The following is a 20910-nucleotide window of genomic DNA, read 5'->3' on the forward strand; positions in this document are numbered from 1 at the left end:
TTAATTTTGAAGAAAGAAAAATGAAAAATAGAATCTCACTCCTTTTTTTTTTTTTTTTCCCTTTCTTTCTTTTCATAAAAATAAGTTAAGATTTTAAAAAAATAATAATAAAAACCGCCAGAAATATTATCGGGTCATAAACTACCGGGTTAATGGGTGGCTGCTATTAAGATCCGAACCGAACCCGATTCATATTCTCCTATAAAAGGACGCTTGGTAATGCATGCAAATCTCGCTCATTCTAACCTCGTTTAAACGCATTCCGTCGTCTCCGACGGCTCTACATTTCTCTCCGCGTTTTCTCCGTTAGGTTTCCGTTTCTTCCTTCATCTTCTTCTTTTTCTCCGCTTCTTTGCCCGGAAAATTCTCCTTCCTTCCATTCCCGATTTCTCTTTTTTTTTTATTCTTTTTTTTTTAACATAAATTTTCAATTCCGTTCTTTGAATTCGTTTCCAGATCTGCATGGTGAAGAACAGTTTCGGTGTTTAAGGCTTTGATTGGTGTGTTTTTTTAATTTCATTTTTTGTTTCTTTGTTCTTGTGAAATTCTTCTTCTGACCGGATCGCGGTGGGATATTGCAAGTGTATAGGTGATCGTGGTAAATTTGGCGGTGGAAATAGCTACTCTTTCTGCTTCTTTTGGGGGGGTAGCCGGGGCCTCGGCCTCGGCGGGTTTTAAAGCCCCCACTTGCACAAAACTCTGAAACTTCCATTACTTTTTCTTAACAACTTCTCTAACTACGACTCTCTTCTTTCTTTAATTTTTCCATTTTCTTCTTTTCATTCATTTCTTGATCCGTCGTCGGAGAGATGCCGGCCCTAGCTTATTGCGTAGACGCTGCTGTAGCTCCTCCTCCTGGCTACGTTTTTGCTGGGGATAGCTCTCTTCCGTCGTCGGTTTTATTTTCCGGCGGACCTCCGGAGACTACCATCTTTTCCTCTCCTGACTCTACTCCCACCTCTGAAACTATGTCATGGTCTCCTCCTCTTTCGTCTTCTCTTTACAAGATTGATGGGTGGGGTGCTCCTTATTTCTCTGTTAATGGTTCTGGGAATATGGCTGTTCGTCCTTATGGGACAGCTACTTTACCCCATCAGGAGATTGATTTGCTTAAAATTGTGAAGAAGGCTTCAGATCCGATTTGTTCTGGTGGTCTTGGCTTGCAGCTTCCTCTTATTGTGAGATTTCCCGATGTGCTCAAGAATCGTCTTGAGTCTCTTCAGTCGGCATTTGACTATGCTATTCAATCTCAAGGATATGGTTCTCATTACCAGGGTGTTTATCCCGTCAAATGTAACCAGGACAGGTTTGTTGTTGAGGATATTGTGAAATTCGGATCTCCTTTCCGTTTTGGGCTTGAAGCTGGGTCGAAACCGGAGCTTCTTCTGGCAATGAGCTGTTTGTGTAAAGGGAATTCAGATGCCTTTTTGGTGTGTAATGGTTTCAAGGATGCGGAGTACATTTCTTTGGCGCTTATAGCTAGGAAGCTTGCTTTGAACACGGTGATTGTTCTTGAACAAGAGGAAGAAATTGATTTGGTTATTGATTTGAGCAAGAGGCTGTTTGTTCGTCCTGTCGTTGGTATGCGCGCGAAGCTGAGAACCAAACACTCTGGACATTTTGGGTCTACCTCTGGCGAGAAAGGGAAGTTTGGTCTTACGACTACCCAGATTCTTCGGGTGGTTCGGAAGCTTGAACAGGCTGATATGCTTGATTGCCTTCAATTGCTACATTTTCACATTGGATCCCAGATCCCCTCTACTGCTTTGCTCGCTGATGGCGTTGGCGAGGCTGCTCAGATCTATTGTGAATTGGTCCGTCTCGGTGCTAACATGCGTGTTATTGACATTGGAGGTGGTCTGGGTATTGACTATGACGGGTCGAAGTCTTCGGACTCTGAGTTATCTGTTGCTTATGGACTCGAAGAGTATGCTGCTGCGGTTGTCGATGCAGTCCGCTGTGTATGCGACCGTCGGTCCGTGAAGCACCCAATAATTTGCAGTGAAAGTGGCCGAGCAATCGTCTCTCATCACTCCGTTTTGATATTTGAGGCTGTCTCTGCTAGCAGTTATGAGGTCCCATCCATGAGCTCACTTGAACTTCAGTATCTTGTCGATGGGCTAACCGATGATGCTCGTGTAGATTATCAGAACCTTTCGGCTGCAGCTTATATGGGTGAGTATAAAACATGCTTGGTGTATGCAGATCAATTGAAACAACGATGCGTTGAGAAATTCAAGGATGGGTGTTTGGGAATGGAACAACTAGCTGCTGTAGATGGACTTTGTGCTCTTGTTGCCAAGGCTGTTGGAGAGTTGGACTCTGTTAGAACCTACCATGTGAACCTCTCTGTTTTCACATCAATTCCGGATTTCTGGGGTATCGACCAGCTGTTTCCAATTGTCCCCATTCATCGTCTTGATCAGAGACCAACCGTGAGAGGCGTGCTGTCCGATCTTACCTGTGACAGTGATGGTAAGGTTGATAAGTTCATTGGTGGTGAGTCGAGTTTGCCTTTGCACGAGCTGGAAGGCAATGGCAATTTGTCAGGTGGAGGAGGTGGGCGATACTATCTTGGGATGTTTCTGGGCGGGGCTTATGAGGAGGCTCTCGGTGGTGTTCACAACCTGTTTGGTGGCCCGAGTGTGGTTCGGGTGATGCAGAGTGATGGACCGCATAGCTTCGCGGTGACTCGCACTGTGCCTGGGCCATCATGTGGGGATGTCCTCCGAGTGATGCAGCACGAGCCCGAACTCATGTTTGAGACCCTCAAGCACCGAGCTGAAGAGTTTGGACAGGAGGATGATGATGGTGGTGAGGGCATAGCTAATAGCTTGGCCATGTCCTTTCGCAATATGCCTTATTTGTCGAGTGCATCTTCCTGCTGCAGTGAGACTGATTACAATGGTGCTGTGGATTCTGGTGCTGGTGATGCCGAGCAATGGACTTATTGTTATGCTTAACAAAGTTTGTTAAGATTTAGGCGTCCTCAGCCATCCCTAATTAGCTATTGCATTTCTTCTCTAGTAGGTCTGTTTTTGTTGTCCTTATGGGTCCGTCGATGTATTTCCATTAATTTCCCTTTTCTATATTTTGCAAAAAGAAAAAGAAAAAAAGAACTTTTTTTTTCTTTGGTGTGTTACAAAGGGTTATGAGAGCACGGCGACAGTAACAGTAGCAAAGCTCCTTTTCCTTTGGCCTTCTTTTTTTTAACTTTTCTTTTTTAGTACAGAGAGAGGGGATGGGAACACCGAATCCACCCTTTTGTAAATTCGGGATCTTGTTCTCTCTTGGTTATGTTACTGTGTAGAATTTGAGTTTTCCTTTTCCTTCAATCAGAAAAAAAAAAGTTAAAGAAAAAAGAAGCTGTCAAGGGCGATTTTTCTTTTCAGAACTCAATTTATGGTATAGCTTTTGAATTGTGGTTCCTTTTCTTCTCTTAAACAACTTCTAAGAAATTGAGAAGTGTTCAATTTTCTTTGTTGTTTTAAAGAAGAGTTCCCCATTTATTTGTTTCTCTTAGCTTCTAAAGTATCAATTTGATGAACTATTATAAAGTATTACGATGATGGCCAGTTTCTTTGCAGGGTGTGCTTTGTGTGTTTGTGATGAATGGTCGAATATTATTATCCATATTTTGTATTTGTATATATGTCTGTTGGACTGGAATTTTGCTTTGGAATTTGTTATTCCTATAGGGTGCGGTTGGGGATGGAGCTTATCTGCTAATGCCAATGTCCTATCGGTTTGCTGTCCACAAAGTGTTGTTCCGTTCAATCTTTTTCAACCTCAAATTGGTCCTGTGGTCAACAACAGAATACTGCGAGGTAGATTCCTTTGTTCATTTTAACCTTTTTTTTTTCTAATTCTATTTTAGCTTTATATTTAGTGAAATTTAGAATTTTGACATTAATAGTTATCTTTGATATATAGGAAGAGAAAGAACAAAAGACAAGTTGGGAAATTTCAGAATTTTGAAACTAAAAGAACAAAGTTTTTTTTTTGTTCTTTCTTTTTGGTGTATAAAAATATAAAATAACTAAAAAGGTGAAACTCTAGAGTATAGAGTAATGTGTGAAATGGCATCACTGTCATGAATTTTATAACACCTTTTCTCTATGGATATTTTATGACTGACTCCCACACTGGTTGTTCAGATTGTCGTCACTATATATTGAGTTCTTTTCTCATATGATTTTATTCTGAATATCTTTACAAGATTCTCGACTCTTTTCTGATTATCTTAGTCATCTTAGTGTCTAGGAAAAACATGAAAAGATTCTCAACTCTTTCTTAAACGTTAGTGTGTGTTGTTATTGGTAAGAAATGAGAAAGATTCTGGCTCTTTTTTTTAATCATCCTAGACTCCTAATTAGGAAGACAATTATTGAGAGACGTTCTTTGTAGTGCGATTGTGAAAAGCTCTCACATAGACTAGATCTTAAACAAACTTGGATTCTCATCTCTCTAGGTTTGATGTTTGGTATATCACTTGGGTTGTATTTTAATGACTCTTTTTTAATCATCGTAGACCCCTAATTAGGAAGAGCATTCTTCGTAGTGTGACTATGAATACCTTTTGCAAAGACATGATCTTGGCACAAACAAACGAAATGGATTTTCATCTCTATGTTATCTTAGCGTTCAAAAAGAGTTTAATTTACGAGTGATCAGAGTGTACCTTCTGATATTGATGTCGTTTAGTATCTCACTTGGGTTGTGTTCAATTGCTCCTTTCTCAATAGTTTTGGCTCCTAATTAGGAAGAAAATGATTGAGAGTGGTTCCTTTGACTGTGATTATGAAGATGTTTCCCAAAGACAAGAACTTAGTGTACATACAAAAAGGATTCTTGTTTCTGTGTCTGTGTTTACAAAGAGTTCAATTCATGAGAAATTAGAGTGTCTTTCGATATCAATGTTGTTTGGTATCTCACTAGGGTTGTATTGCGATACAAGCAGAGTCAAGGCAATATTAGTGAAGTGATGCCCTACATTTGAGCCATGGATGATGTGATCAAAGAGATTTGAGAGAGATCATAGGCTATTAAAAAAAAAAATGCTATAGGCACTTTTGTTGACCATCCCAGTGTGTTTGCTATTAGGAAGACATGATGTTATTAAGAAGAAATATAAAAGATTCTTTGCCTCCTTTTGTTCCTATCAACCTATTTAATATTAGGAAGACATAATTATTGAGAGGGGGTAGGTCATTCTAGTCCTATTTGGAAGACGCGATAGATTCAATGTTATAGTGTAGGAGAGAACATGTTTGGGATGGCTACCCTTTTGCGTTTGAGTGTGCCTTTTGTGTTTGGGTCGAGGAGTATCTTTGGCCAAAAGACTGAGTTCGTTGGAAATATCACCGAAAAACATTAACATTATGACATAGAAAAGCAATGCAATTACTAAATGATAACATTTTGTGAATTAAGGGGTTAAATTGTACTATTTGTCTTATTTCATCTCCATAAGAAGGAAGCATGGAAAGAATATAATTGGAGGGGATGAAACTTCCTATTTAGACCATGTGTAGCTCCAGAGTATTGGTAGCATTATGTATGATTTTTAGTTTTCGATTATGACCTAATAATTCTTTTGTTTTATCGTATCCTTCCTAGCGAAACACTTGAACTTTTAGCTAAATTGTCTTTTAAAAATTTCTTTTTTAAGAAAAACTAATTGGTTATCAAAATAAGATTAATTTTTTTTTGAAAAAGAAAATCTTGGCCAAGAATTTCAAATATTTCCCTATTTTAACGAGGAAATATCAAAAGAGAAAAAACGGATACAATCAAAAACTAAAATCGCTTGTTGTTTTTCTTTTCTTCTTTTGGGCTGACTTTTGCTTGGGGCCCTTAAGTATGGGCTTTAAATAGCGAGGGCAGAAGAGACTATGGGCCTGATTGAGCTCAGGCCTTTCCATTATTGGTGGGCCAAAGTGAAACAGTGAAGATGTGGCTATTTAAAAAAGACACATGAAGAATACCACAAAGAACTTAAATATTTTGGATTTCTAGCAACCACATTTGTTGGTGATAAAGAGTGGAACTTTTGGTCTGCTGCTGGTTTTGCAAATTTTGTTTGTTTTTGTTGAATGCAGTTAGACTTTCGACTTCTCGAGTTGTGTTCCTTTACCCCTTTGAGGCATAGGCTGAGCGGGTATGCTATTTTTCCAAGTCACTTGGGATTTTGCAATGTCTTAAAAGTGCCGAGTCCTTTTGCTTTTGCTTTTGCAATGCCATTGTTTTCTTTTTTAGTCTTCTAACATGACGTTTTATATTTGAAAGAGTTCATCGATTTTAGCTAGTTGTATGTATGTTTTGAGCACTTTTGATTGAATGTTTATCTCAATGTACAACGTATTAGAACTTGAACTTTAAAGTGAAACTCGTATATTTGTGAGTTTAGGAGTATGTGAAAAGACATATGTTCCACTAAAAATGTATTCCATTCATTGCCAATCAAAGTTTAAAATGTTGATGTTTACAAAAATATTGACATCTCAATGATATGAAAATGTCCATCAAAATATGAATCAATTATAAATGTCGTTGAATACTTATTATTGATATTATATTTATATTGACAACATTTTGTTTATATATATATATATATATATTTATTTATGGATTTTCTGATGAAATAATGTAAATGTCAATTTATCTCTCATGTTTGAATACGAGAATTAATAGAAATATTGTTAAATGTTGTGATGATTTCGTTGTTCGTGGAGTTATTGTTGTAAGAACTCTTATGTACTTTAAGTGATGGATGATGGGTGACTCATTCTTCCAATATTGTTGTTGTCAAAATGTACGGTTTGCCTACAAAGAATGCACGAGTCGATCAAGCAAATATTATCTTTTTTCTAGACAAGTTAATTATAAGTCGTTAGTATTGATTAATCCGAAAAAATTATTGCAACTATATTCATTAATTTTGATATTTGTATCTTCATGGGCTTATAATGTCCTAAACTAGAGTTGTATTGTCAACATGACAATGGGTATAATGCTTATATTGGGGTCAGATGTTTGAGTCTCTTATCATACGTTTTAATACATTAGCTTTGAAAAAAACTTATAGTATTTTAGCCAAACATCATTTAAACTCGTTCGTCATTTATTAACTTTACAAAATAACAACACTGTTTATTTTTTTCATATGCAGTCATTTGTTAATAATATGTATTTTCTTAGGTAAGAAATGGATTAATAATAATTACACCAATTACTAACCAACTTAGCATGATACTTATAGTTGCTGTTAATTTCTGTTTTTTCTTTTTGAGTTTAACGGTTGTAAATAAAACCTTCATTATCCTTTTCCTAAACTATGCCCTAATTAATTATTATTGGTTAATCTATAGTGATTAATTATAAATATGATATTGATTGATTGTGTGTTATTCTCTAGTCAACTTTTTAGTATGTGCTATTTGATAGTTTCTTCTCCATTCCTATGGCTTGCATGATCTTTGAACATTTGGACATCATAATATTCTCTCTTATTAAGAAAAATACCTATTTTGGTGTAAAAACAAGACAAAATCGAAATAAAAAATCGAGGAAATATAATAAAATAATAAAATATAATATATAAATATATAGATAAGATAAATTAAGAAAATCTAAAAAAAAAATCAATTTTCCACTTCCATAGTAGTCAATATGAATATGTCTTTACAAATCGATCAAAGTCCTCTATTTATTTATAGGAAAAGTGGCAAGATGAATACTTGACACATGAATGAAGGAGATGACTTTATTTCGATGTCTATAAGACTATTGCAAATGACTTGATTAGATAATAGACATCTATATATTTATCTAATATTTATAATATATTTGAAATTAAGAAAAAATCATTAAAAAATTGTATACAATGATATTTTTTTAAATTAAAGTTTGAAATAAAAAATAATTCAAATCAACTAAAAAAATCAATATCATACCAAATCAAAAGAAAATTCGTGATAGTTGAAAGTTCGAAATTAATAATATAGCAAATCATAAGAAGAAAAAAAATTAACTTATAGATTACTAAAAAAAATAATTATTACTTTGATTTAATTTAAAGTCTAGAAATAAGAATATAATAATAATAATTAAAAAGAAGGTTTTAAAAAATAAAAAATTAATAAACAAAACTTATTATAAAAAAATGTAAATATTTTATCAAATATTTTATTTTTGAGAATTTTCTTAAAAAAAAACTATCATACATTTTTTTTGTTTAAATGAAACTTCAAAATTTATAAATAATCAAATCATCAAAATGAAAATATAAAAAGAAGTCAAGTTGAACTCTTAAAAATCCATTTCTAACTAATATCTTAAATAAAAAGAAAAATAACACATCTTATTCCTAACTAATATATATTTTCAATAAAAAAAAACTCTTTGAAAAATCACAATTTACTCTTTCTAAAAAAATCACAATTTATCTTCTATTAATATCTATAATAAAAAATTACATAATTTTAAAAATTAATTTATGTTATTTTCTTTTTTTTTTTCTAATCATATAAGTTTATATTTCATTTTAAATTTCTATCAGAAACAATAAATATAGAAATTGTTTGAGATAAAGAAAAGAAAAATGAAACTAACAAATAAATAACAATAAGAAAAAACAAATCTCAGCCATTTTGACGGATTGGATATATATTGGCTTTGCTTTCTCTCTACTCCAATTTCTCTCGTCGGAGTTTCCACAAGTCGGTCTCACCTTCTCTCTCATTTACGCCATTAAAGGTTTCTTCAATTTCCCTTTTCCGATCATTTCCTTTCTCACTCTTATTATACTCTTACATTACTTTTCGATCCAACTAATTTCTTCTAATTTTTTCCCCATTTCTATTTCCATTCTCTGCTCAATCAGATTTTCGTTTTCTCCCACTTTTCTCAACAATTTCCTTTCTTTCTTTCGTATTTTGATTCTTTCCTTTGCCTGTGCTTGTGGGTAATTGCCTATTTTTCAAGTAAGGTAAAAGTAAGCGAAGATTGAGCTTGTGTTGTAGTGAAGGCTGTCGTTTCTTTGGATTGCGAAAAGGAATAATTTTGATGAGAACTGTTACAATTCTAATTATACCCTCAAATTCTATGGCTGAAGGGTCTGGACATTTCTTGTGTTTGTGTAGAACTTGTAATAATCCACATCTGAGTCAAACGAGATGTTTGATCACAGTGTAGAACTGTGCTTGTTCTAATTAAACTATGAGTTTCAGAACCTTTTCTTTTGCTCATGGGGTTTTCTACGATTTACATGTTTGTCTGTTTACTGGGTATTTGTTAAATGGAGAGTCTTCCCTTGAGCTGCATTTCTTTAACTAGCATTCCTTACTTCCATTGGTAGGTTCGGGGTTTTGGGTGATACTCTGCAAGTTTCTGCACTATGGTAAGTTATTTTGCTCTTAGTTTAGCCAACCCTAATTAGAAAAATGGTAACTTGTGACATTTGTTTGAGCTTAAAAAAGGCTGGATTTCTGTAACAAGACCTTTGGCCTAGTTAGTTTTTTGTGTTTTATTTGGGTATCTATGGATTGTTTTTAGGTATGTTTTCAAATTTATTTTACAGACTGAATTTTTAAGTTGTTAGGGATGATTAAGTAAACGTTGAAATGCAATTTCAGCACACTTCCATCAGTTTAAAATTGTTCTTTAAAGTATCTTGCTGAACAATTTTTTTGCGTTAAAGAAACTGTTTTTTTTAAAGCAGAAAATTGGTTCTAACATAGTCTCGTAAAATTTGAATGGCTAATTTTATCCACATTATTTGTTTGGAAGATTTGTTTGACAGCTTTTCCATTATTGTGAACGTACTCAAAACTAATTGTAATTGTGGGTTTAATTTTTAGACTCTTGAATATAGAACTTTTCATGTTGAACTGAAGTAGACACAATCTTTCTAATTGTGGGAGGATTCGTCTATGGTTCACTCTTGGAGTAGTACTTTATTGTTATTTAATAAAATATTTCCTATTGATTATGGCCTTACATGAATAGGATTTTTTCTATAGGTTGTACAGCCGTGTCTTTGAGTTCTAAAAAATGTTGAATATTTCCTTAGTGACATATTTGTTCTTTCTAATTTTTGTTCTTCAAAGTTTAAAGCTTACGATCACACCATAATGTAATCTCAAATGTTTCATGTGATTGTGCAGTTCTTCGATGGGTATGGATATCATGGGACTTCATTTGAGCAGACATATCGGTGCTATCCTGCATCTTTTATTGAAAAGGTTGCTGAACATCATTTTTTAACTCAATTATTTACCTTTAGGCTACTATAGTTTTCTTTCAAAAGGTCAGCAAAAAGCTGTTTTAATTCCATCATCATTATTTGGTCTTTAAATAGTGAAGATAGCCGGATCATTCTATTTTCTCAGTCATCCTCGTCTTATTATGCACATCAACAAGATTTCTGAAATGAAATGATAACAAGAAGGATGTTGGTCTTGTTGAGTCATGAATGTGTCTTTGCTTAGTTTGAATTGCTACTTCTTGAGTTGTTTAGCTTGATGAATTTGGCCATGGAAATAAAATATGATTTTATATTTTGGAATAACTTCTTAAATTCTTTACATATTTTTTAGTCTAAACTCTGTTTATTTAATCTATTTTGCAGCCACAACTTGAAACTGGTGACAAAAGTAAGTTTTCATGATTTATGTTACTTTCTATGGTCAAATATCCCATTCTTGCTAACGTATCTTTGTATGCTTACCTCTTCATTTCAGTCATAATGCCACCATCAGCCCTTGATCGCCTTGGTATTTTCTAGTTTTCTATGACATAGTTCCTTTTACCTTTATATTTTTATTTTATACATTTATATAATTATTGTTCTTCATGTATTGTGCAATGGTAATTCTAAATCAAGCTAATATCTGCAGCATCTTTACATATCGATTATCCAATGTTGTTTGAGCTTCGGAATGATGTTACTGAACGACTTTCCCACTGTGGTGTTCTCGAGTTCATTGCTGAAGAGGGAATGATCTATATGCCTTATTGGGTAGTCACTAAGTGCATTTTAAACTTATTTGTATTTTCATCTCGATTTCTTTCCAGGAACATGTGCTGATTGGTTAGTTTCCTCTACAGATGATGGAGAATATGCTTTTACAGGAGGGAGACGTTGTGAGAGTGAAGAATGTTACACTGCCGAAGGGAACTTATGTTAAATTACAACCTCACACAAAGGACTTCTTGGATATATCCAATCCAAAAGCCATGTGAGTTGCTAATTATAAATTTTTCATTGCCCCCCATCTATTGTTTTGACCCTTGGAGTAGAGACATTTAAGTTTTTTGACTTGAGAAGCCCTTGATCATGATTTATGGATAGTATTTTTGCTAAGAAAACCAAGATTTATTTGGTTCTACTTGCTTGGAGAAGAGACCCTTTGTAGTTTTAGATTTTAAATTTTCTCTCTTAAGTCTCCGAGAAATTTCTTTGGGGATGAAGTCTAGATTAGGTAGAAGAGGACCATGCTAATTATTTGAGACTTTGGGTTAGGTAAAGTCCCCAGATTCAATGGGTTCACTAGAGCAAGAATGACGGTGGTGGTAAGAGATTAAGATTATTAATCAGGTTTTCTTCTTCTTCAGTCTTTCGTTTTAATATCGTCTCACGTTTGAAGATATAGTTGTCCCATTCTACTATAGTACTATTGCAAATAATTTTGTGGAGAATTAAAACCGTTGAATATATAGTTCTCCCATTCTACTATTGCTTCCCATTCAGAAGATTGTCTGATTCTGAATGACCTAATTGGTGGAGGCAGGACTTTTTTTTCTAATTAGACACTATGCTCCATTATTGCCCCTCCATATTCCCAGAAGAATGAGAAGGTTAAAGTTATATGAAAATTTTCTAGTAAGGTACTGTTGTATTTCCATTTGTGGTGCATGGGGTATTGTACCTCTTTGAAAGATAGATTCTGATTTGCTGAGGGACAGATTAATCTTTTTGTTAATTGGTCGTGAAGTTCCTCCTAGAAACTCACTTTGTGTCTCGTCATTGTTAGAAATGGTGGGAGCCAATCTTGGTCAAGCAGCTACAACTAGCGTCCCTTGGAAACCATACCCTAGCCGATTACCGCTGTAGTCTTTCAAGATTGGCAAGGCAGGGCATGGTCAGCTTTAAAATGGATTGTTTACGGATAAACCCTTTTCCTTCTTGTTCTTAAGAATCTAAGATTGTAGGTTCTCTTTGTCAATAGGAACACCATGTTCAAGATTTTTATTGGGGACTCTCAGTGTTTGAAGTAGATCTTCTGAAGGAATCTGACAACTCTCTCTGCCTCCTTTTTTTTGGTTAAGAAACTATTTCATAAATGTGAAATAAGAAAATAATTGAGACACAAAAGAATCGAGGAATCCTCTTTTCGACTCTGACTCTCCCACTCCAGTCGTTGCTTTTCTTTCTGTTATTTCAAACGTAGCTGCATCAGCTTCAGCCACTCGAATTTTCGATATTCCTTTTTATTTCTCATCAAACGAATGGCATCTTCTTCTGGAAATCTAGCTATTCTTAGCATGATATTAGGGAATCTCATTGCTATTACTCAAACAAGCATGAAACGTATGCTTGCGTATTCGTCCATCGGTCAAATCGGATATGTAATTATCGGAATAATTGTTGGAGACTCAAATGGTGGATATGCAAGCATGATAACTTATATGCTCTTCTATATTTCTTCATTATCCTAGCTATGAGCCTCTAGAGAAGAGGTACCACTTGGATAATTTCCCTTTATGAAATGATTGATATGTTTTTTCGTTTTGTGATAATTTTGTACATGAAGATTTTGAAAATATTTTAGGGGTATTGAGTTAAATCTATTTTTGTTATTGTTAACTGATGAGCTTTCTTGAATTAACGTTCATCTCTAGATTGGATATTTTGAATACCTGCTCCTCCACTCTTGTAAATGTTTCATGTCGTGTGTAGTCTTTCCTCCTTTCTTTTACTAAAATATATTTCATGTCCTAAATTTTCAATCTTCCTCTGAATATTAGCTGTTGCTTCTATGGTACACATAGATCCTGAGGTTGGTAAACATTATCCCTATGGCTATAACACAATCAATATGCAGCAGCTTAAGTTCTTTCCATGAAATAAGATGAACGTAGTTCTATGTGCTTTAAACTAAAAGAGTTCACTTAATGTAGAGTAAAGCTTCTGAAACTCAGTCTTCTGCATATCTAATAGAACACAAATATATTGATGATAAACGGTAATGAATTATGAGATAAATCAAGTATTTGAGCTACTTGGACCCCGAAGCCTTTCATTCCACCAAAATATTGCCTACCTTCCACCTTCCCTACTTTCTTTATAACCAACAAGCTTAACAATCTCTCTAATTAATTACTAACATATGTTTATAATATTCCAATTAACGTAGCTATCAATGTCATACAGCTTGGAGACGACTTTGAGAAATTTTTCATGCCTGACAACCGGAGACAGTATCATGGTGGCATACAACAACAAGAAATATTACATCGATATAATTGAAACTAAGCCTTCAAATGCAATAAGTATAATTGAGACTGATTGTGAAGTGGACTTCGCACCCCCTTTGGATTACAAGGAACCTGAAAAGCCTGTTCCATCCCTCCCAACAGGCAAGGCTCCAGTCCAAGGTCAGACGTTATTTTTGTGTAGTGACTTCACGAACTTATAAAGCAAAATAGTATTGCTAATCTTATTAGCTGGGAACTCTTTTTATTTTATTTTATTTTATTTCTTTCCATATTTGAAACATGACCAAATGCATTTGCATATTCTTTTTTCTTATAGAGGAGGAACCACCTGCAGAAGCTGAACCCAAATTCAATCCCTTCACTGGAGTTGGGAGGCGTTTGGATGGGAAACCATCTGCGCAACAGCCACCACTATCTTGGACTTCAATATCCAAAGACAAGCAAGTTGATACAAGAACTGTCACTGGTCAGCCTTCAGTTGGGTCTACCTCTCGGAATGCTTCCAGGCAATCTGAAGGAAAGCTCGTTTTCGGAGGAAATGCAAGCCGAACCCCCAAGGAAACTAAAAAGGTTTGGCTGCTTGCTATGTGTCATTTTAAAATGTCCTGAAGTACTTTGAATTCAATTATAAACAAGGATTATCTACAATATATGCATATATTTTACTCGGGGTCGATAGTGCAAGTTTATGTTAGTTGAGCTATATTTGTAATGGCTAATATTCCTTGTCAAACTTGTATCGAAATGATAAACTGACTAAATAATATGATATTTTGCAGGAAGGTGAAAAAGATGGTAAGCAAGAGCAGCCTAAAGAGAAAGAAGAGGCCAAGTTTCAGCCTTTTGGTGGGAAGAAGTATTCATTAAGAGGTTGATGAATTAGATGACCAATACTTTATCTTGTTTATCTATATGCTTTTGTGATAGCAACAGTTTTAAAAATGAAAAATTTAGCACAAAAGTTTCTTTTACATATAAAAAATTGTACATTGGGAAAATCATTAGTCACTGCTGATTTTATTCTCTCCTATTGCTTGTTGTCTGTACCACAGACATTTGAACACGAGAGTTCTTGAGAGAAAGCATTTATGTGGTTGTGGCTGTGGATGAGCAGGATGTGTAAATGAAACATACTTATTCCAATTCTTATAAGTTAATCTCCTCTCTTTGGTAACTATTTTTTCTTTGTTTTTGTTTTTAAAAATCAAGTCTATTTCGTCCATTTTTTTTACCCTGATTTGTATTGTGTAGTTACAAATTTTTAATTCTTAATTAAATTTCAAAAGAGAATAAATTTTTAGAAAGCTACATTTTTTTTAATTTTCAAAATTTGATTTGGTTTTTTGAACTAGTAGATTTACGAAAATCCTATGCTTAATGTTTAAAGGCCTTAGAATTTAGTTTTTTCTTAAATTTTAAAATGTTTGCATTTTTACCTTGAAACTAATTTTTATTATAGTGCATATGTATTTGTTTCTATTAATTAATTTTTATACTTAAAAGGGGGAATTATTATAGATATAAAAGAAATGAAACTAGCAATACATAGCAAATTTTTTTTAAATGGGTTTAATATTTTATTATTTTTAAAAATGTCAAAGTTAAAATTTTAATCACATAAACTGGCACTGAGAATACATGTTTTAATAAATACTAAAAAACACTTCTCGAAGAATTTCTATTTTGATAAATACTTAGGACAGATTTTAGGTTGCATTGCATCATCCTTTATGTAACCCATTTAAGTACCTAATTATTAACTATTGGGTAAAAAAAAAGAAAAAATCCTTAAAAGTAGAAGATGCATATAAATGGACATAGCCACTGGCTTTTAGACATCCTTTTATCACAATTTTATTAAAATTTCAAAAAGCTTTTCAAATACTAAAAGGATTTCCTATTGAGTCTTTTAGTTCATGTAATTCATCACTCACATTTCCAACATCCGATGCCATTACTACAAGCAATCAGACAAATTCCCCACCAAAAGGAAAAAAAGAAAAATTGGCCACATTAACAGAAAGTAGATATATGCAAAGGATGAACACTTAAATTAACCAAAAGTTGAAGCATATCACACATCCTTCCAATGGTGACTTTTTCTATGTCAAATTTGCATATCTGAACAAAAACTAGAAAGCAAATCAACAAGGAAATACTATGATTGTGTTCATTCAAGTTTACACATCAAAGAGCTCCTTTTATCATCATCAACTATTGTGAGGCCACGAACCATTTCGTCCTGCAATAGTCAAACCAAAACATTTTGTTCGACATTAGAACTCCAAGCAAAAAGTACCCAAAACTTGAGTCATTGTTTATCGAGAACTATAGTTAATTGTAATATTACGTAAATGGTTGCTTTAGAAAGCAGTTTGAGCACTTGCAACAGTAGAGCAATTTTCTAAAATTTGTTTTCAGCAACATCAGACAAAATGGGTAAATTTCACTCAGTAAAGGACCATAACCTCCTACTGGTCAGCATTACGAACAAAACACATTTTTTTCTAATGCTAAGAAAGATACAAACTCAGCAAGAGAGAGAATAAGCAAGAAATAAAAACAAAATACAAGAACGATATAATAGTTCATTAAGTTACAATCCAATTTGAGGTACACGCAGACGGGGGAAAATAGGCATTGTTGCTATCAGCAGCCAAATGTAAGCTTACCTTTATTTATTACCACGATAATGAAGATTTCAGTGATCTTCCCGCCCATAGTCATATATGATCTCGATCTGTATCATTAGACATAGATGTTGATGTCATATTGAGTGATGAGATTACACTCTTAACAATTGCATGCAAATTAATCAAAGGACAGAGAGTAGAGAACTCAAGCCCGTAACAAAATATCAGATTAAAACAGCCAAAGAAGAAAAAAGGGAAAGAGTGTGAAGCTGAGTTCCTATGCTCTAATCCCTGGGAAAAGAACTTCAACTTTTCCATTTTCATGTGCTTCCTCCAAGATTAGGGCAAAGGAAGTTTACAAATGCTTATCTTTGGCCTTTGGGAAAACAATGCCACGTGAAAACTACACATATTTCAAAACTGTGATTTTAGTAGACGTTTCATTTGAGCAATAAACCAACCACAGATCATTATAATTAACTTGTAGTTTCTACACCATAACCTCTCTTAAAAAGCACTGAGGATGTGGTGGTTAATGATGATGATATATGGTTTTTCGTGGGGAAAAAATTGTATGATCTATAGAACTTGACAAGGTTGTTGATGATGTAGCTACATAGTCCCATAAGGCATAAAAACAAGTTACAAGACATATGCAAATAAATAAAAATAATACTTTTTCAAGAAAAAACTGAAGTGGTGAGAAGGAATTAAGATCTAAAAAATTTTATGAAAAGAAAACCCAAACAATCTTCAAAAGAGAACTTACCCCTGCAGGTGGAATTGGGTTTCTTGTAAACTTAGAACCACCAGGAGCCCATGGAACTACAGTGTAAAGGTAAAAAGAAATTAGGATTGACCGCATAGATTCTCTTGTTCTAAGCAGAACAGAGAAACAAACAATGAAATGATACTTCAAAGTTTTAGCCTTTTAGATAGCAGCTGGCAACCATCAGGGAGTGGGGAGCAAATTGTTTTTACATTCGCATGTCTGCAACTTAACTAACAGTTAACTATAAATATACTCTAGAATTGAGGATTCCTTCTCCCAAACTCATCAAAGACCATCATACTTCATAAAAAAGAATTTTATATTTCAGAAAAGGTTTTTGCAAGGGTGATGATAAGCACGCAAGGATGAAGTCTTGTGACGAAGAATCCTCATACCCTATACGGTGCTAGTTCCTTTGATGTAATCATGGATGTTAAGGGGATGGTATACATATGCCTGGGTCAAATTTATTGAAATTAAGGACACTGAGCAACTAGGAGACCCAGGTTTCCATGATTGCATGGCATCTATAGCTCATTTCACTATCTCTCCCTTCTTTAGACTTTTGAGATCATAATGCTATTAATCTCTCACCATTTTGTATTGTTTGGCAATAAACCCAGCAATCTTCACCCCTTCTAATCTGAAGGTAGATAGAAAATACAAAAACAAACTTAATTGCTAATATAACTTATGATAAGGAATCTAAAAAAAAAAACAAAATGACATTGATGATATATAAGATAAACATCAATAAACTGATACACTGACATTGCCAGAACAGGCGTTAATCTTATTTAGAACTCAAGGACAAATTTGTACAACCTATGGAACAAATCCTGTTCAAGTAATGTCGTACATGTGTTAATCTTCTTTCGTTCTAATGGAGAAGTTAATACAAAATAAACACAACAAATTTTTATTTCCAAGCATATTAATAAACACAGAACGTCATAATCTTTCACCACCAACTTTCTTGACTAAGTTGAAGGCTGAAGTTAAAACTACCATGGTGAACTACAACTGGAAGAGAAAGGTGCCTAAGAAAGTTAAGCTCTTCATTTGGTTGGTCATGCATAAAAGCCTTGATGCTTCAGATAAGTTGCCGAGAGTCTTCATCGCTGTTTGTGCTTGAAGGAGGGAGAATATTTGGATCACAGGCTACCCACTGCCCATTCTCCTGTTCTTCTCAGCACAGTTTTCCCTCTTTCAAGCTTTTTGAGTTGGCTGTATGTCTCATTGAGAAGATTGATAGGTGACTAATGAAGAGCCTAGAGGGAATGTCCTTTAAAGGGAAGACCACAATTTTATGGAGTGGTGCGGTGGGGGCTATTTTGTGAATCATGATATGGAAAAAGAGAAATGGGAGAATTTTCAACATAGGTTGTCTTCAGTGGATTATTTTTTATCTAGAGCATAGTAGCATACTACTAGGTAGTGTTCAACTTCAAACCATGTGAACTTTTACTATAGCCTACTCATTATTACAAATAATTAGAAGGCTTCGATATAATATGTTGCTTCGTATCAGAAGTGGGTATCTCATTCCCCCCATCCTACAGTTGTTCTACATTTTGTGTTTATACATCACTCTTTCTCATTTAATTTTTTTTTTCACTTATATGAAACAATATTGTATTAGAACAAAAGAAGGAAGAATCTACAGGCTTTGGGAACCCCACCCAACAAATATAAATTAAAAAAATAATATAAAAAATTTCATGCAAGCATCTTAGATTCTTGGATGCTCAAGAAGCAACATCTGAAGGAAAATCTAAAGTTTATGGCTAGTTACTATTATTCCAACCTACTAAATTGATTCTTAGAATGGAGAAACCCATAGGGTATTTTATTTTTTAAAATTAAACTAGAAATATCTTGTTCATAAAGTTTCAACAATACAGTTTCTATTATTCAAAAGGGAGGAAAAGAAAATCAACGACTTAGCAGCATTTCAAATAAACAGAAAACATACCCTATCTACAGGACAGATATTACATAATCAGTAAAAGCATTTGATTTGGCAACCTTACTTTTATTAACTGCCACATGACCAAATTCACTCATGATTGTGCTTACCGATATAGGGATCAGGATGGCGCCACTTATCATAGGAAGCTTCCCCATTCTCTATCAGCTTATCTATTGTGTCAAGATTTTCCTGCAAATCCACCCCAAAAAGGATCCATAAACAATAGATCAATAGCATAGAAATCATGGCTTGCTGAACAAAATCACGTTGATCTATACATGTAGACCTTTCACAGCTTGAACCCCTGATCTAATATTTTAGTTTTAACCTAATGTCCTAGAACAGATCTCCAAGTCTTACGCGTGATTAATAAAACCCATCAAAGTCTGAAGTTTCAAGTATAATTCCAAGTTAATTCTCATAAGTTTCTAACTGCCGTCCCACATCAGTCTTCGAACTTTTTTTTTCCTTATTTAACACCATGGTTCTAGAGAGAGCAATGAACACATGTAAGACAAGCAACTCAATGGTTAAACTTAAATTTATAGGAAAATAATTTCTATAAGAGAATGCTTGCTTAGTTGAACACAAATTTGAATCTGGAAATGGTCATATTTGATTACCAGGATATCAGAATATTTCTCCGCAAAATCCACACTTCTCCAGATGCAGTAAGCAGACGATATTCAAAGATCAACCAGTAATATTCATCCCAGAGAACAAATAGACTAGCCGCATGTTTAAGAGTGATTCTAAAATAGTTAGAATCACTTTTTTTCATTTTCAAAATTACTCTGAAAATGCTTTTAATCAATCAGAATAAGTTTTAAAAGTATGAAAAAAGCCTTTAAAGTGTAAAATTAAACATTGATTCGATTTTGAGTAATCAAATGTGTTTCAAAATGATCTTAAACACAACAAAAGTGAATTTAACAATTTCAAAATCACTCCACTAGATCGTTCATCCAAAACTATCAATAAAAACCACATTTTAATATCTCATCAAGTAACGCAAGACAATTTACACAAAAAAATGTTTGAAAGAAAAATCCATGCAAGTGAAAGAAGAGTGTACAGCTGAAACAATCAATCCAGCCGCACCCTCCCCCCCCCCCCCCCCCCAAAAAAAAAAAAAAAAAAAAAAACCTTCATCATTTCATATCCACACCCCTATATCAATTAACTCACAAGAGGTCGAAATGCATGAAATTTATACTCAACGAAAACATAGAAAAAGAACAAAAAAAATCGATCAAAGGAACAGAGAGAGAACAAACCACATGTCTGTTCGCTTCGAATCTCTCCCGAAGGTCCGACGCCTGAATCAAAGGAAGATTAGAAGAATCAATGACAAAATCGAAGAAATGTCAAAACAATGAAGTGGGAAATGGGGATGAAGAAAACAAATACATCTTTGTAAAAGAGATGGCGATGAACGGCCCAGTTGAGAGTGTCTTTGAGAGCTCGCCGGTAAAGGATCCGAACCCTCTCCTTCTGGGCGGCTCGCCGAGCCAAATATCCCGCCGTCGATGAAAAGCTCATCTCTCTCTTTCTTCTTCTTCTTCTTCTTTAGATGGCTTTGTATTATTGTTTATTGTGGTTTTGTTTTGATTTGGACCAACAATGGAGATAACGGCGTCTAAACGATTTTCATGCCTAAACGCACCGTTTGTTTTTATGTGAATTAGAGATAACCGGCCGTTTATATGCCGTCACCGTTGATGGGTTTCAAAATTCTCTAAATAATCTATGTATATAAAGTTTGATTTTTGTGTTATTTTGTCCAAAAATGTTACCAATTATTTAATGAGTATTTAAATTATCGTTTTTTCTTTTTTAAAAAGTGTTTAAGATTTAATCGTGGAATTGTAAATCTAAGAAAATTTGAAAATTAGAGATTAGATATGTTAATTTAGAACTCTTAAGTTCAAGTTAGAATCAAGTTTATAATGTAAACTAATATAAAAAATTTGGCTAAATATTTTATTTTGATTTTGATTTTAATTTTTATATGTAATTCAATAATTAATAAA

The 20910-nt window shown here is 34.1% G+C and overlaps 3 protein-coding genes across 6 annotated transcripts; 2 read left to right on the forward strand and 1 right to left on the reverse strand.

The window, feature by feature from the left end:
* Positions 1 to 223: 223 nt before the first annotated feature.
* LOC103499728 (arginine decarboxylase) lies at positions 224 to 3399 on the forward strand. Its single transcript, XM_008462801.3, has one exon. The coding sequence runs from the start codon at positions 810 to 812 to the stop codon at positions 2961 to 2963; it is 2154 nt and encodes a 717-aa protein (XP_008461023.1). The 5' UTR covers positions 224 to 809; the 3' UTR covers positions 2964 to 3399.
* Positions 3400 to 8609: 5210 nt separating this feature from the next.
* Positions 8610 to 14674, forward strand: LOC103499727 (uncharacterized). Of its 3 annotated transcripts, none has more exons than XM_008462798.3 (10): positions 8610 to 8757; positions 9359 to 9400; positions 10167 to 10244; positions 10631 to 10655; positions 10743 to 10775; positions 10899 to 11020; positions 11110 to 11240; positions 13436 to 13659; positions 13817 to 14070; positions 14280 to 14674. In XM_008462798.3, exons 2-10 carry the CDS (start codon positions 9398 to 9400, stop codon positions 14373 to 14375), a joined length of 966 nt encoding a protein of 321 aa, XP_008461020.2. In that variant the 5' UTR covers positions 8610 to 8757; positions 9359 to 9397; the 3' UTR covers positions 14376 to 14674. The 3 variants fall into 3 exon arrangements, with proteins under 3 accessions (XP_008461020.2, XP_050947596.1, XP_008461022.2); XM_051091639.1 differs by having other exon boundaries at positions 13436 to 13641; XM_008462800.3 differs by lacking the exon at positions 9359 to 9400 and having other exon boundaries at positions 8663 to 8757.
* An 856-nt stretch (positions 14675 to 15530) lies between these two features.
* Positions 15531 to 20491, reverse strand: LOC103499726 (NADH dehydrogenase [ubiquinone] 1 beta subcomplex subunit 9). Of its 2 annotated transcripts, none has more exons than XM_051091640.1 (6): positions 20288 to 20491; positions 20158 to 20196; positions 18985 to 19066; positions 16903 to 16958; positions 16173 to 16240; positions 15531 to 15742 (listed from the first exon to the last, which is right to left on the reverse strand). In XM_051091640.1, exons 1-5 carry the CDS (start codon positions 20417 to 20419, stop codon positions 16202 to 16204), a joined length of 348 nt encoding a protein of 115 aa, XP_050947597.1. In that variant the 5' UTR covers positions 20420 to 20491; the 3' UTR covers positions 15531 to 15742; positions 16173 to 16201. The 2 variants fall into 2 exon arrangements, with proteins under 2 accessions (XP_050947597.1, XP_008461019.2); XM_008462797.3 differs by having other exon boundaries at positions 20155 to 20196; positions 20288 to 20486.
* Between the last annotated feature and the right edge of the window lie 419 nt (positions 20492 to 20910).

Source organism: Cucumis melo, chromosome 11 (genome assembly GCF_025177605.1).
Source record: "Cucumis melo cultivar AY chromosome 11, USDA_Cmelo_AY_1.0, whole genome shotgun sequence".
In the NCBI taxonomy this organism is placed as follows: Eukaryota; Viridiplantae; Streptophyta; class Magnoliopsida; order Cucurbitales; family Cucurbitaceae; genus Cucumis; species Cucumis melo.

Coding starts and splice junctions, on each gene's coding strand:
- LOC103499726 (XM_008462797.3), bottom strand. CDS start 20,419: ATGAGCTTTTCATCGACGGCGGGATATTTGGCTCGGCGAGCCGCCCAG. Junction 20,197..20,287: donor GCCATCTCTTTTACAAAGAT/GTATTTGTTTTC, acceptor CCTTTGATTCAG/GCGTCGGACCTTCGGGAGAG. Junction 19,067..20,154: donor TCGAAGCGAACAGACATGTG/GTTTGTTCTCTC, acceptor GTGGATTTGCAG/GAAAATCTTGACACAATAGA.
- LOC103499727 (XM_008462798.3), top strand. Junction 11,241..13,435: donor ATATCCAATCCAAAAGCCAT/GTGAGTTGCTAA, acceptor AATGTCATACAG/CTTGGAGACGACTTTGAGAA. Junction 14,071..14,279: donor CCCCCAAGGAAACTAAAAAG/GTTTGGCTGCTT, acceptor GATATTTTGCAG/GAAGGTGAAAAAGATGGTAA.
- LOC103499728 (XM_008462801.3), top strand. CDS start 810: ATGCCGGCCCTAGCTTATTGCGTAGACGCTGCTGTAGCTCCTCCTCCT.